Source organism: Poecilia mexicana, unplaced genomic scaffold (assembly GCF_051168715.1).
Source record: "Poecilia mexicana isolate PSO_F unplaced genomic scaffold, ASM5116871v1 scaffold_5, whole genome shotgun sequence".
NCBI lineage: Eukaryota > Metazoa > Chordata > Actinopteri > Cyprinodontiformes > Poeciliidae > Poecilia > Poecilia mexicana.
In genome coordinates, this window is record NW_028263374.1 from 31082313 (window position 1) to 31098270 (window position 15958).

Consider the following 15958-nt stretch of genomic DNA (forward strand, 5'->3'; position numbering starts at 1 on the left):
ATTTATTTATCTGACCCGTGAGTCAAACACCACTGCTCTTTTTGGGGCCAGGCTTTAGGCGCCATAAAAAGCATAAGATGTGACTTAATGTCCACGATGAAGTGGAAACCTAGAAGTTAAAGTTCACCTTAGTCCGACCCGGTTCGGTTGTACATCTAAACCCAGTTAAATAATAGAGTTCTGTACAACAGCCCCGTCCCATAATGAGCTTTTATTTTGAAACCTGGAGCCGGAACCTGGAACTTCAATTTTGACATAACTAGCCGGAAATTTACCAGCTTCACTTAGACGGAAATGATGGTGTAACTTCCTGGAAGTAAACATCAAACTTCAGATCGATTATTGATCAGCAGCAGATTAAAAATAAACTTTTAACCTCGCGTCCAGTCAGAAGGCCAAATCTGTACCCGAACCACGTTAAAGTCCGTCGGTCTCTGCTGCTGTAGCCACTGTTAGCCTAGCCGAGTTAACTTGATTCAACCCGGAGCTGACTTGACCGAAACGAACCGCAGCAGAACTTCGGAGCGGGTCCAGCATGGGAGCTCATCGCAGCGAGGGAGGCCGGGAGTGGCTGGAGCAGGTCGGAGCGGAACATCCGGACCAGAACCCGGTAAGAATCCCGGAGGAAGAGGCAGCTAGCGGCGGCTAACGGGGCAGCTAGCTACGGCTAACGAAGCATCCCCGATTTTAGCTTAAAATAGTAAATATAACAAATTTAGATTTATTACTTGCAATATTCTTTGATTAAATTGCTGTCAGTTTATAGTTTCCTATAATTTTCAGTTTTATTTCATTTTCTTTTGTTTTGGCTTTTGTTTATAGTTTTTTTCACCTTTGGTAATTGACGTATTTACTTTAAATTTTATTCTTTTACTTTAAGCAAACCAAGCTATAATAAAACAAATGTTATTTTAGTTTTTTTTGTATGGAAGCCTGTTTCCGCCACTCTGGTAAAAATGAATAAATCTAATTTCAAAATACTGTCTCGAAATAATGGTAACTGTTAGACCCTCCCGTTAATTTGAGTAATTAAGAACACACCGGGTGATTGATGGAGGTTGGTGTGATGACGGGAGGTTTTTGCAAAATGATTTTTTTGACCACTTTTTGATCTTGAAACGTCAGATTAAGTTAACTTTCGTTTTCATCTAAGTTGTAAGAGATTTTTTGTAATTATTTTGTTGATATTTTAATAAGAAATAAAGAGTGTGTGTATATACGTATCAAAGTGGGGAACACCCCCAAAGGTGGTGGAGAATGACCGAGCTAAGATCCTGTGGGACTTCCAGATCCAGACAGACAAGATGGTAATGGAGAACCAACCGGACATTGTGGTGGTGGATAAAGAACAGAGGAAAGCCGTTGTGGTGGATGTAGCAATACCAAGTGACCACAACATCAGGAAAAAGGAGAAACTGGAGAAATACCAGGGCCTCAGAGAGGAACTGGAGAAGGCCTGGAAGGTGAAGACCACAGTGGTGCCTGTGGTCATCGGGGCCCTCGGGGCAGTCACCCCCAAACTGGAGCAGTGGCTCAAACAGATCCCAGGAACAACATCAGACATCTCAGTCCAGAAATGTGCAGTGTGTGTGTGTGAGGGGGGGGGGGGTAGAGAGAGAGAGAGAGAGAGAGAGAGAGAGAGAGAGAGAGACCACCTGTGGAGGGTGAGACATAGAAGAATGTCTTTTATATTGTGACGATCCCCTCCTGTCCAGTAGGTGTGTCTGTGTTTTTTCTTGTTTCTTTTCAGGAAGCAGGTAGATGGGCTGTTAATTGAACACACAGGCAGCTGATAAATACTGACATCTAGTCAGTCACTGGTCTGCTTGATTGCCCTCCAGACCAGACCGGAACGAGCAGCATTGGTCCACACTTCTGTCTGACTGGCTGTGCAGATCCCCCAGAGCATATTTTTTCATAAAATAAATGGTTACTTTAGATCCGTTTGTCTGTCTCCCATTTTTGTCATCGCCCTTGAGCTGAGCTGGGCGTGACTATATATATATATATTATCCCCCAACCCAAACAATCATGTGCAGGAATCAAACCACCTGTTTCCACCCACAGCCTTTGTAGGAAAAGTTTGGTTTTGGAAGCCAAAAGGCCGTGACATTATGTGTGCCTGATGAGAGTGCATTTGCAAATACGTGAAAAAAGTGCGTCGAAACACGTGCACTGTGACGCAGAGGGAACCGAATCTGATGGGGAAACACGAATCGACGTAACCCACCGGCAAAGATCAGCCTCTGCTGGTCGGGGGAGGCCCTCTTTATCCTGGATCTTGATAGTCTCATTATTTTGAGATACTATCTCGAAATAGTGAGATAATTTATTTTATGTTTTTTATCAGAGTTGTGGAAACAGGCTTCCATATTTTTGTTTCAGATTATTGATTCTATATTTATCAGAATTTTGTTGCAAGTTCAGAACTAAGCTGTTGTAAATTCTGTTTTTGTTTTGCTAAACTTTTAAAACGGAATGAAATATTTATTTGAGGTTTGTAATATGTTCATTAACTTGCTTCCAAACGGATCAGAGGAAACTTTGAGCTTCATTTAAAGTTTGTGAATTATAGTTTCATATCAACAGAACTGATCATGAGAGACTAAATCTGGTTCTCTTCTGGACCACCAGAACATTTTCTCTGGTCAGAAAAGGAGGATGGGAATCTAAATTTAGTAGCCATAAGCTCAAAATTATTCATACCTCTGGCAGATTTAAATTTATTTTGTAGGAAATACCAGTTTAATATGAAATGAAATAAATAAACATTACCTATTTTATTAGAAGGAGGACCTTGTTTATATTGATGATGATGATGATGATGGAGGCACTGAACTGCCTGTTCTTCACCGACTAGAAGCCGTGGAACCTGATGATCAAACATCGACACGTCCAGAGACGAGGACGGCGCTCACACACTGCAGTCAGGTGAGTGCAGCTGGACTGTGGTTCTGCTGGTTCTGATGAGTCCAGTTCTGACCCGGTCCAGTCTTATCCCATCCTGTGTTCCACCTGTGAGCAGCTACACGGATCCCCAGGTGTCCATGGACCTACTGAGGGCCGTACTTCAGCCCAGCTTCAACGATGACATCATGGCGGTTTTCAGGAAGTACCAGAAGGTCAGAGGTCACGCCATAGGGATGGGGCCACGTGCGGGCAGGTGTGGAGTGTGACCAGGTGCGTCTGTTGCAGTTCTTTGAGAAGGCGGCGGAGAATGTGAAGGAGAACGTTGGCGAAGACGTCCAGACGGACCAGCTGATCCGGGAGGCCTGCAGGAACGTTCTGGAACACGTGAGGTCACTTCCTGTTTCCTCCCATAGCAGCCCATCTACCCACACTCACCTGGTTCTGTAATGTCATCACCAGGCCAAACAGCTGTTTCCAGAGGTGGAGGGGAAAAGAACAGGATCAGAAGTCACGATGAAGGTACACGCCCTCTGACTGACCAATCAGAGCAGGCTGTGACCCAACTTGGTTCTGACCCGGTTCTGTTTGTGCTGTAGAGATCCAGAGCAGCTGATGAAGACTTTGTGATCAGAGGAAATCTTCTACCTAAGAAGGTAGCGTGTTAGCCAGGTGTAGCCTGAGCATCTTCATGTTTGACGTAGGACTAGGCTATGTTAGCTAGCTTGCTGGCTAGGCTATGTAAGCTGGCTAGCTAACAGCTAGATAACATAACATGTACTATGTTAGCCGCCTAACATGGCCGCCTAGCTTTGTTAGGCGGCCATGTTAGCTACTAGCTTTATTGCGCCTGTTGTGGGTACGTGCTAATTCTTTGCCGATTGGCTAAACGCCGAACCAGGTGAGGTTGTTGACTGTTGCCTTCGTGTGATTGGTCCGTCTCTGTCCTCAGAGGAAAAGTCGTCCAGGTCCCGTCGTCTCCTCGGACCGTCCCGCCAGCTACCCTCTGTGAGTACCTGACCAGGTGACATCATCAGTGTCCAGGCAGACCGCAGCACCTCATTGGTTTGAGTTTTTCTCCTCAGAGTGAAGCCGAAGGCAGAGCCTGTGAAGAGGGAGGGGCCAAAGGTGAGTCTGTTCTTAAACTCTGACAGGTGTGCTGTTAGCTGGTTACTGCCACCTAGTGGTCAGGCTGAAGGGAGGAGCCACCGCTAATGGAAATCCCCTGTGAGGAAGTTCACCTGGCTGTGTGTTTCAGTGGGATCCGTCCAGACTCAACGACAGCAGCACGTTCGTTCTTGGCTCCAGAGCCAACAAGTGAGTCACCGGCACCAATCAGAAACAGGCGTGATGTCATGAGATCGACTTTGATAAACTTTGTTGAGTAGCTGAACAGGAAGTGACATTGGCTGCTGTGATGTCATCGTAGGGCGCTGGGGATGGGCGGAACCAGAGGACGGATCTACATCAAACACGCCGACCTGTTCAAGGTGAGTCCGGCTTCCTGTCACATGACCTCTGAGTGCAGACGTGCTGCTGACCTGCGGGGGGCGCTGTGTGTTTCAGTACGCTGCTGACGCCAAGGACAAGCAGTGGCTGGCAGAACGGCACCACATGAGAGCCACGGGGGGCAAGATGGTGAGAACTCTGGTACCACCAGAACATTCTGGTTCTGTTGGCGGTTCTGCAGAACCTCTGGTCTCTGAATCTGACTCGTTTCTTTTCAGGCCTACCTTCTGATTGAGGAGGACATCCAGGATCTGTCCCGCAGCGATGAGTACAGGTGAGGTCTGGTTCTGTTCTCCAGAACCGGCGGTGTGCATTCGGGTTGGGCCAGATGAAACCTGAACAGATTCAGGCTGAGTCAGCCGAACTGATACACACTCTGGACCAGAACCTTACAGCATCCCGACTCTCTGGTGGTTCTGACCCACAGCTCATTGAACTGGATCAGAACCAGACTGGTATGGTGGGAGGAGCCTGTTCTTCTTCTCCTGTTTTAACCTCCTTCAGTTTCATGTTGCTTCTGATATTTGATTTCCTTTTGAGATCAATAATTTGTGAATTGGTTCATATTCCTTTCCTGCAAAAAGGAAATGGACTATTTTCTTAGTTTAAGTTTCATATTTCTTGCTTAGTTTATTGTTGAGGAGAAACAAAATTCTCAAAACCTTTTAAAAACACAATGGTTTCCATGGTAACCCACGTGTGTTTTCCAGGGACTGTCCGGACGTGCGGATGGATGAGCTGAAGCCGTTTGGCGTTCCTCCCTGGATGGTGGAGAAGATGCAGCGCGCCATGGAGGCTCAGAGGGACAACGACCCCTGAAGGTCACATGACCCGAGGCTCTGATCATGTGACCCCTTTGTAACAGTTATGGGCTAGGCAGCTAACTGGAGCTCCAAAAGCAGCATCACAAGATTGTCCTTTTAAGGAGCCTGAGGTGTGAATGAAAACAGGAGGCAGTGCTTTTAGGATTGGTGTATATATGTTAAGTGATTTGAATAAAACCAGACAATTACAGCAGCATGAGACAAGATAACTGACTCAGAATAAATTAATTCCAAAATCATAAAGTCCATAGTCCTTTTTCTAGCTTGCCATCTTCAGATCCAGATGAGGATTTGATCCAACAGGAAAACCCCCGACCTTCTGAAAGAGAGTGGAGCGTACGTAGCCACAATCAGCTGACAGAATCCAGGTGACGTTCCAGGTAATTCAGGCAATCAAATCAGTAAGTTCAAAGATTTGGATCAGTTTGTGTGGAAGACGCCAGCAGCAAGCCACAATCAGGTGGAGACGGGAGGTGAGGCTTTAGCAGAGTTTGGGGCAACGCAGGAAGTGGGCCAGCAAAAATCATTACTGATATAAATTTGTTATAAAAGTATTACTCATTGCACTTTAAAAATTAGATAACTTTGTTATTAAAGGTAAAGTTCAAACAGTAATGACTTATTGGTTAATGTCAAGTTGTCATAACAGACATTTAGAATAATGTCAACTTTGTATTAAAAGTGTCATAATTTACCGAATGACGCTTTATGACAGTCATAAATATTCATGAAGGCTTATTCATGTTCAGGTGTTATGTCATGTTTATGACAGTCTTATTCACCCCCTTCAAATAAAGTGTTACCAAAAAAAACCCAATCTGTTTTGTAGACAATGTTTCTGCCGCCTCTCAGCTGTGATATCATTTCTGTGATCAGCTGAATGGTTCTAGCAGACATGAAACTCAACCAAGCGCTCTACAGGACATGACGTCACATCTTTATTAGAAAAAAACACCAGAGTGGGCGCGGTCACTCGATTCCTTCCTGTTTGTCTTTAATGGCGACCCGGAAGCGTTCCTCCAGCAGCGACAGCTCACTGATCAAGTCTGTGATGGCATTGGTGAACGCTTCCTGGGGAGGACATGACATCACTTCCTGTTAGACACCACTTCCTGTCAGCAGGGATGCATCTTAGCTGGCGTGCGCAAGCAAGTTACCTGGGGACTGTAGTCAGGTGTGGTCTGGACCCGGATGACGATCTTATGCTCCAAGGGGTGAGGGACTTTATAACCGGCAAACAGAACCTGAGGGTCCTTCAGCAGCTGACTGGAACACACACACACACACACACACACACGCACACCTGGTCACAGGGACATCCTACCTGCTGGACCTCTGGTATGACTTTAAAAGACGCTTAAAGACTTTTCCATTTAAGTAAACCTATTCTGCCTCCACATGATTTTTATGATGCTGATTTTATCTATGATTTTAGTTGTACTGTGTGGCACTTTGAGATTTTTGCTAATGAAAAGTGCGGTACAAATTAAATTTATTATGTTTGCATTCAGGTAACAAAAATGAATGAAAACTGAGGAGCAGCAAAAGCAAAGGAGGTGGATTAGCAGCTGATGTCATATGGAGCTGCTAGCATTTTGACATTGTTACACAGCAATAGTTTTCAGTCAGAGGCATCTTTAGAGACAATGCAAGACTGACTGCTACTGGAGATCCTTCACAGCATCACTATTTGTTTTACAAAGACAATCTGAGTTATAATATTTAGTTTCCTGTTTGGACAGATGAAGGATTTTTTTTATTCCTGTTACTCATCAGCAGTAATCCCAATAACCTGGAGCATCATGCTTAAAGCTGTAAGGCTTCACACGATTTTAGCATCAAATTGATTTCACCTCTCATTCCAGATATCTGAAACTGATTTATGACTAGAAATATTAGTGAATTAAGATATTTCTAATTATATTTAGACTATATGAAATATCTATTTTAGATGTATTTAGATTTAGTTAATTACATTCTTCCTAGTACAAACTGTCAGTTTTAATTCAAGATGTCTGCCATTAATTACTAAATTGAACCAGATTAATCTGAACATGATATCTGGAATAAACTTTTTCAGCTTTGATCATTTTCACGTTTAAATCTACATTGTTCTTTGTTCAGGGTCACTGCTGAACGTGTTCAGGACCCGGTTCATCCCAGGCAGTTCAGGATCAGGAAAGTTCTGTTCTGTTCTATTTGGACTGGGTTTGTCTGCTGTGTGGTTCTGTTTGGACCGGGTTGGTCGGTGTGGTGTGTGAGATGGTCTCACGCTCGGATGATGTTGCCCAGCGTGTGGTCCTCTTTGTTCAGTGTGAACAAACAAGCGTTGGGAACCTTCGTGTCTTTGCTGATGCTGATCTTCTTCTCTCCCTCGAACAGCAGAAATGACTCGAAAGCCGGAGGAGCGTTCATCTTTCCGTCCGAACCGAACTTGGATCAGAAATGCCGCTCAGAAACACTTCCGCTCGACTGCTTTTCTTCCTCTTCTTTAGTATTTACCAACAGCTTGTTGCACTAGTGCCATCTACTGGATTTTACTTCCGTTCTTCTTCTTCTCCTTCTTCTTCTTCTTCTTCTTCTTCTTCTTTGATTTGCATTACCGCCATCTACTGGACAGGGATGCTACATGTGCATTATCCCACCCACAAAAATATATACATTCTCTATATCCTTTCTATCAATTTCGTCTTCTTAAGGTATTTAAGGTAAAGAACAAATTATTCAGAAGTATAAATTGTGTCCAAAATATCTTGTTTATTTAACTATAATTTATTGTATTGTAATCTACATACTAATTCCCTTCTCTCAACAGAATATTTGGAACAGAACAACAAAACATGTTTTATTGTCTCTTCTTGAAAACAAAAAATACATTTTCTTTCCTCAGATTCTCTTAAAGGGTCAGTATTGCTCAACAATCTAAGCCATTATTCAACTGAGCAACCACATTTACAAACTCGAGTTCCCAATTTCAACCTTTCAATGGTCAATATTAGGCCCAAATATTTTTCTGCAACTAATGAAAACATGTTCTGTCATTTTTGCAGCAATGACGATGTTTCCCCATCTTAAAAAGAGTGACATTCACTTCTTATTCTGATTATAATTATGTCCTCCCTCCTTTTTACTCCACCAATTCTTGTAACATCAACTGTATTTTGTATTTCACATAAATGTCTTGCTTTTATCTCATTATCCACCTCATTTTCCATGATTTCTTTCCAAACATTTTCCTTCAGATTTAGATAACTTTATCAAAATCTACCTAAGTCCACATTGTTTCTATACTTTTGTAATCTCATATGTATTGGTGATAACTTCCCTTTTCAACGCTTAACAGACTATAATAAATCACTACATTTAAGTTTGTTTTGTATATTTTTGTTCTTTAATGATAAGAGTGTGAATAAACCTCAGCAGCTCTAATGAGAGGCAGATTTATTTATTGTTTAATATCTAAGTAATTTAATATTATGACATTTCAGATCATATTTTGTTTTTTTCCAATTAATTTATGAAAATTGACTTATTGACACTGGAAAACAAAAAATAATTAGAATATTTGTTTTCTTTCGGAGTTCTATTAAATTTTGAAGATTTTTTTTAACTCCTTGTATGTGACGTCAAACTAAAATCGGAATTTACGGAGTTTCCGGTTTAATTTCCAAACCAACTTCTTGAATAACCAGCCGTCTCATTGGTGCGTTTTGGATTATTTGGGTTTGAAAGTCGGACGCTGATTGGCTGTTGCCGAAGGAAAGCCTGTTTAAACTGAGGGGCGGGAGAAAGTTCAGTTTATACTCCGAACCGGCAGCAGCTGCTTCTTGGACTGAAAGTGAGCTGACACCGAACCGATACCAGGTGAGTCTCTGATGTGGACCGGTCAACCAGCTGACGCGTTTACCTGTTGTGGTCACGTGCTGTTTGGATGTTTATTTGTTTGTTTACTCCGGGTCTGGGGAGACAAACAGGCTAACGGCTGTTAGCATGTAGCTAACGGATTGGTCAGGGTTCTGACCCGGAGCCCGCAGGTACCAGGGGCCGGGCAGCTCCCGGCTCTGTCCGGTAGCTTTGACCGGGTTTCAGAGTTCGGCGCGGTCCATTCCCTCTCTCTGTCCCCAGCACGAACCGAACTAAGAGAACCCATGGCTTCCCAGAACATGGACCCCGCAGCGGCTGCAGCGTCATCCGCGGCCGCCCTGAAGGGCAGTGAAAGTGGCAGCAGCGCCGCCAGAGGCTCAGTGACCAAGCGGTGAGTCCCGAATCGGAACCTCCAGAACCGGTCCAATAAGCAGAGCGACTAAGTCAGAAGCAACAAAACGTCATTTTGTTACCATGATAACGGAGGAACATGACTCGCAGCAGACCCAATAGCTCTGAGTTCCGGGTCCAGAACCTGCTGCGTGGACTGCAGGTTCAGTCCACGCAGCAGGTTGGACTGAACCTGCTGAAGCGACTTATTGGTGGCTTCAGAACCACCAGTCTGGGTTTGGGTCCAGTTAAAGTTCTGGTTTTGGATCCTCTGGGTTCAGGTTCACAATCAGACTAAGGACTGAGTGTCCAAAAATCAAATCATCTTAAATGTGAGCAAAACAAAGTAGATGACCAGGGTCAAAGGTCAAACCCTATTTACATCATGGGGGAAGAAGTGGAGGTGGTGAGGAATATAAAATCCTGGATGTTCATCTGGACACCAGAGAGGAAGGAACAGAGACGGAGGAAGAGAACATCCTTCAGGGTTCTGCTGTCAGTCTGTTAGTGAGAGCAGCATCAGAACCAGAGGCCTAAAGAGGCTCAACAGCCTGAGTCCGGTTCTGGTTCTGCTCTAGAGGCTGTGGAGCCTCTGGAGATGATGATGCAAAGAAGGATTCTTCATATGATCAAGAGAGTTATGGCCAATCCTGACCATCCTCTTCATGTTGTCTTCAGTCAGAGTCTTCAGATTTAGTGCAGCACAGACTGCTACAGGAGAGCTTTCCTGCACCAATAAAGCACTTTTGAATTTCTCTCTCTGTCCTCAGGCTGCAGCAGGAGCTGATGACCCTCATGGTGAGTCCATTTCCTGACTTTTTTCTGTTGCCATAGTAATTGATGGCCTGTTACCATGGTAACAGAGTCATAGATTGGTTCGGTGACCAGGAGAAATGTAGCAAACCCAGAGTGTGGACCGATGGATGACTCTGGTCAGAACCGGGTCCAGATGCGGTCCTGCTGGTTCTGAACTTCAGACACCAACATTAAGAGCTTTCTGAACACTATCTGGACCACTGGATGATGTCATCAGAACTCTTGGTTCTGGTGGGGGAAACCAGCAGAACCAAGAGTTCAGCTGGTTCCGGTACCAGAACCATCCAATCAGACGTAGGAACAGGGAGGGACGGAGTTCTTCCTGCTGTCGGGTCGTCACCAGATGACCCAGAACCAGTTCATTCCTCCATGGTTGATTAAAACACTGAAAGCCCAGCAGAACCGGCCCGATTGGGTCCAGCAGAATAGACCCTGACCACTGGGGATGAACTGGTGCTGGTCACCTGACACCGCTTCACTCTGAGCATGCTCAGACTCATCTTTGGTCACATGATTACTTAATGCATTGTCTGTGGTGTGACCTCTGACCCGGGTCGTGTGACCTCATGCTGCAGATGTCTGGTGATAAGGGCATCTCAGCGTTTCCAGAATCTGATAATCTCTTCAAATGGATCGGAACCATCGATGGAGCTCAGGGGACAGTGCGTACTCACCCGTCTCTATGTTTATGGTTCCCCTGACCCGGTTCTGACCTAGTTCTGCCTCCAGGTGTACGAGGGGCTGCGGTACCGGCTGTCCCTGGACTTCCCGGCCGGCTACCCGTACCAGGCTCCCCGGGTCCGGTTCGTGACGCCGTGTTTCCATCCCAACGTGGACGATCAGGGCGCCATCTGCCTGGACATCCTGAAGGACAAGTGGTCGGCTCTGTACGACGTCCGCTCCATCCTGCTGTCCGTCCAGAGCCTGCTGGGAGGTACCAGAACTGCCAGAACCAGTCCCAATTGCCCTCCACCGGGTCACTAACTTGCTGTCTCTCCCCAGAACCCAACAATGACAGTCCTCTGAACACGGCCGCCGCAGAACTGTGGGAGAACCAGGATGGTAAGCTTACCAGAACCAGAACCTCCGGCAGTAGTTTAAAGCTGGGCGGCCCAGTTGTGTTCTGACCCATTTCTATTCATCACTCTGATTAGATTAGCTGTTCCTCTGTAGCCAATCAGTGCGCAGGATCTCTGATCAGAGCTGTGATTCGTCATTCTGCCTTCAGTTCTCTGCCACACATTTCAGATTTTGGCCCGGTCCAAATCCTCCCCTCTCTCTCATGTTGAAGGTTAAAGGTCGCAGTATGTCCCACATTCTCCACATCCACCTTTGCCCATTTTGGGTTCTGGTTCCGCCCTTAAGCGAAGTCCGCATTTTTTACTTCGGCGAAGTGTATTACCCACAATTCATAGCGGCATGTGACATTTTGAGTTGAAAGGAGGATTTATGGCAATGTTTGTCGTTTTTCTGTCTTTTAGAAAATTCAAAGAAATATTATGACGAGGCACATTAGTAATAAAAAGGTTTGATATAAACTGAGCAGAAAAAAGAAGTAAAAATAGTCACAAACTGAGGAAAGTAAAACAAAATGTCACAAATGAGACAAATTTCAACTGACAAACTTTACACAAATTTATGAAAGTAATAACTTAAGTTTATTTGTGGGAGTGGAATAGAAAGCTGCTTGGTTCTCATTATTAACATGATTTTTAAACGAATGTTTTTAGACTAGAGGAGAAAACTGATGAATTATTGTCCTTTACTTGATCTTTGTTAGCTCCACTTTATACCAAAACAGATGGTTAAAAAATCATGTCTCTATTAGTCAAATAGAGACAAATTGATTATTAGAACATTTTAATGTGTATTTTTTGCCATCTTGGAAATATGGCGAAGTTCACAGAGCGAGCTGTCGCAAAAAATAGAACAAAATTATTTTTTTTCTCTAAACATGAGGGATTATACTGAGTTTTCTGTATTCAACAGGTCAGAACAAACACATTCCTCCAGCAGAAACATCTTTACTGAACATTTCAAATAATCTGTTTTGTAGTTTTTAGTAGCAGAATGGCTAAACAGAGCCAGGATGAGACCTCTTCACAGAGGGAGCAGGGCCTTTATTCTCTGTGCAGGTTATTCTGCAGTGCATGATGGGAGCCGTCAGTCTTGACGCAGTGCATGATGGGAGTTGTTGTTTCTCTTGCAGCCTTCCGGGCTCACCTCCACGCCACGTTCCAGCAGTGAAGCAGCTTCTCTGTGTCTGATTGTATCATATTTTTATGTTTGTTCGCCTCTCTGTGTTAATAAAGAATAAGGTTCTTAATCAAACCAGACTCTGTGTCTACATGGGGACCAGAACCAGAACCATGTGAGCCGCCCGCTGCAGAACCAGAATCCGGAGTCACATGGAGCCGTTTTCTCCCTCCTGGGGTTTTATTTGTTCCTTGTTCTAGAAAGTTAAACTCATCATAAATCATCACAAAGTGAAATATTTCAGATTTTTCTGGTTGTGGATGGAAGCCCAAACTGAAATGTTCAGATCAATAAAACAGATTTTGTGCTGCAGAACCTTCATGAAGACTAAAGGTTCTGGTAGACGTGTTAACTCTGGACCCGACAGAACCAGCAGATCACCTGTTGACCCAGATCATGGTCGTCTGCTCCTTCAGATTGAATGGATGGACACTTCTTCCTTCCACTCAACTTTCTGTGCAATAATTTTCACATGATTCTAATCCTGTGCTACCTTCTGGGTCAATATTTCTATAGAAGATTTCTGTTGGAGCTCTAGGAACCCTGCTGAACCACTTCCGGCTGCAGCAGAACCGATCCGGGCCTATCCGACCCAGCAGCAGGTTCCCTGGCAGCAGGCAGGCAGCCTGGTGCTGCCACCGCCACTGGACGCCACCTCCATCAAGTCCTCCAGGCTTTCCTCCGGATCCTCAGCGTCGCTCAGAACCTCGGCCCACGCCGGCTGGGTCGACTCCACTGACCAGAACGCCACCGGGACCTGCAGAACCAGAGAGAGCTGAGCCTGGTTCTGCTGAGCCCGGTTCTGCCTAAGTTCTGGAGGTGGACTCACCCTCTGCTGCAGCTCACCCAGCTGGGCCTCCAGGCGTGCAATGTGATTGGTCAGATCTGGACTGGGCTCTTCCTCCAGAACCAGCCAGGGGATTTGGACCAGCGCCACCCGGGCCGCCAGACCCACTGGGCCATCGGTACATCCTGAGAGGAAACGGCAGAAGAAGAGGATGCTCCAGTCTGCCCTCTAGAGGCAGAACCCTGCAGGTCACTTCAGGAACAAAATCGCAGATGTTTTTCATACTTGATCCGATTTTAATATTTTCTTTCCTCTTCTTTTGTAAAACAGAAAATGTTTTTAAAAAGTGGATTTTATTCAATCATCCTTTCTGTGAGTTTTAAGAAGGATTATTAAAGTCATATTAGCAGAATAAAAATGCAATTTTACCGGAAGAACTTTTTAAAATTAAGAAGAAAAAAAACATGTCACTAATTAGTACTAATGTGTTAAAACATGAAGCTTTTCTTTATCTGTAAAACTTTCAAAAAGTATAACTTCACAAGATGCTCAACATTTCTCCTTTTGATTTTTTAGTGTTTAATTTTTACAACTTTATTCTCGAGTTTAAAAGAAAAAATAATCATAAACTAGTCCTAATACTCCGTCTTAAAGTTGACCTGAATTCAAAGTCCAATCACACATTTATCAGACAAGATGGCCGCCTGGACGATGACATCACTCTGACCTACAGAAACGCGAAGAGAGCATTAGCTAAAATTTTTTCCACAAATTAAATTCATTTCTAAAATCAGTTAATCGCCCAGCCAATCAGACGCCTGAGGGCGGAGCCAACAACTCACCTGTGTTCACCAGTGAGCGTCTGCTGGAGCGCTGGGTCAGAGGGAACTGACCAATCAGATCTTTGGCCCTTCGGAGGTCAGACAGGAAGTTCTCCACTGCAGACAGGAAGAGCACCCAGAGTCGTTCTGAAGCATGTCTGTCATCCACGGCAATGGGGGCGGAGTCACAGGCTGACAGCAGGCGCAGCAGGCGGCGAGACAGACCTGCAGAGGGACAGGTGAGGCCAGCAGAGGGACAGGTGAGGCCAGCAGAGGGACAGGTGAGGCCAGCAGAGGGACAGGTGAGGCCAGCAGAGGGACAGGTGAGGCCAGCAGAGGGACAGGTGAGGCCAGCAGAGGGACAGGTGAGGCCAGCAGAGGGACAGGTGAGGCCAGCAGAGGGACAGGTGTTACCTGAGCAGATCCGGTGAGCCAGCGCTCTCGTCTCGTCCATCTCTTCCCGTAGGAAGCTGCTGTCGGCTGAACTTCCCAGCGACGCCGCCAGCTGCTGGAAGCAGGAAGTGACCCGACTCAGAGCGTTCTGAGCCCGCTCACACTCTGCCTGCTGCCGCCGCCGTCCCGCAGTCAGCTCGTCCACCGAACGACGCCACCGACTCATGATGACAGCCAATCAGAGCTCAGTGTCGGCCTGTGACGTCATCAGAAGGTCAGCGGGTAACTGGTTTGGGTTCAGTCTGGTTTAGATAGAAAACATTCGGGTTCTGGTTCTGATTGATGGTGATCACCACTGGCGCCTTCAGAAAGTTTTCAAAATGGTGAGCAGACCAGGTCAGTAAAATGTTGGGGGGGGGGAACAGCTAAAATGATTCTCTGGGGGGCAACATGACCCCTGGGCGTGCCACTGGTGATCAGCGGACATTTGACCGCCAGGCGGTCCAGAACCGGTCCTTCTGTCCGTCTTCACGTTTCCCTTCTTACGGTTCGCTGAAGAACGAGCCGCTTGAATCCAGACAGCAGAACAACAGGACTGCCATCCGACTACCAAGAGGAGCTTTAAAACAAACTGCTGAACGACGTCAAACTCCACAGATACAAAAACTCATCCAGGAGTTTTTATAGCTGCACATCAACTGAGTTGATGATACAGGAAGATTCTGTCTGAGAGAACGGCTCGGTTTTCTGTTACCTGCTGAGCCGTTCAGCACTGCAGGTACTTTACTTTGCTCTAACATATTTGCATTAATAACTACTGTATGTATTAGTTTAATTGTGATAAATATAAAAAAACAACTTTCATTTCAACCAGATAATGGAGTTAGAGGTTTAAACAGAATAAAAGGAATATACACTCTAAAAATTAAAACTAAAAATTTACTTGACATTTTGGTGCAACAAATTTATACTCATAAATAGATATGCTTTATCAGTCGCATAACTGCAACTTAACCGTCTTGGTAAGCTGCGTGGACACTCAGAGGACCTCAGAAACAGGAGGGTTAACAAGCTAAATTAATAAATATAACTGACATTACAAGTTAGAAAAATAGCAAAGTTCAGTGAAAAACACATAATTAAAAATGTTACTGAAATATTTGGTTGTCACTGATAGATCAATATAAAAAGTTGTTTAATTTACTTCATTAGAGTGAACCTCCACCATGCTGCTACCTGATGAATTGCTCTTCTATTAAATAATTAAGAACGTTATTATTAAAGGACATGTTGAGAGATTTACCTGAAGCGTCTCACCTGCTGCTGCTCCCACCTTCCTCTGCGGTGGACGCAGGTTTCTGAAATCACTCAGGTTCTGCTGCTCCACAGGG

At 44.9% G+C, this 15958-nt stretch overlaps 4 protein-coding genes across 4 annotated transcripts; 2 read left to right on the forward strand and 2 right to left on the reverse strand.

Moving 5' to 3' along the window:
• Positions 1-256: 256 nt before the first annotated feature.
• On the forward strand, positions 257-5483 carry dnttip1 (deoxynucleotidyltransferase terminal interacting protein 1). Its single transcript, XM_014968262.2, has 13 exons — positions 257-610; positions 2861-2931; positions 3026-3122; positions 3196-3294; positions 3370-3429; positions 3507-3563; positions 3860-3915; positions 3993-4035; positions 4166-4224; positions 4337-4397; positions 4474-4545; positions 4635-4690; positions 5127-5483. The coding sequence occupies exons 1-13, from the start codon at positions 536-538 to the stop codon at positions 5233-5235; spliced, it is 915 nt and encodes a 304-aa protein (XP_014823748.1). The 5' UTR covers positions 257-535; the 3' UTR covers positions 5236-5483.
• A 673-nt stretch (positions 5484-6156) lies between these two features.
• On the reverse strand, positions 6157-7789 carry polr2j (RNA polymerase II subunit J). Its single transcript, XM_014968259.2, has 3 exons — positions 7513-7789; positions 6398-6506; positions 6157-6311 (listed from the first exon to the last, which is right to left on the reverse strand). The coding sequence occupies exons 1-3, from the start codon at positions 7653-7655 to the stop codon at positions 6210-6212; spliced, it is 354 nt and encodes a 117-aa protein (XP_014823745.1). The 5' UTR covers positions 7656-7789; the 3' UTR covers positions 6157-6209.
• Positions 7790-8975: 1186 nt separating this feature from the next.
• Positions 8976-12641, forward strand: ube2c (ubiquitin-conjugating enzyme E2C). The gene is made up of 7 exons (XM_014968258.2): positions 8976-9104; positions 9366-9495; positions 10265-10292; positions 10886-10972; positions 11040-11244; positions 11313-11372; positions 12520-12641. The coding sequence occupies exons 2-7, from the start codon at positions 9389-9391 to the stop codon at positions 12555-12557; spliced, it is 525 nt and encodes a 174-aa protein (XP_014823744.1). The 5' UTR covers positions 8976-9104; positions 9366-9388; the 3' UTR covers positions 12558-12641.
• On the reverse strand, positions 12154-14793 carry LOC106904101 (regulator of G protein signaling 9-binding protein). The gene is made up of 4 exons (XM_014968253.2): positions 14589-14793; positions 14196-14399; positions 13396-13538; positions 12154-13323 (listed from the first exon to the last, which is right to left on the reverse strand). The coding sequence occupies exons 1-4, from the start codon at positions 14791-14793 to the stop codon at positions 13150-13152; spliced, it is 726 nt and encodes a 241-aa protein (XP_014823739.1). The 3' UTR covers positions 12154-13149.
• Between the last annotated feature and the right edge of the window lie 1165 nt (positions 14794-15958).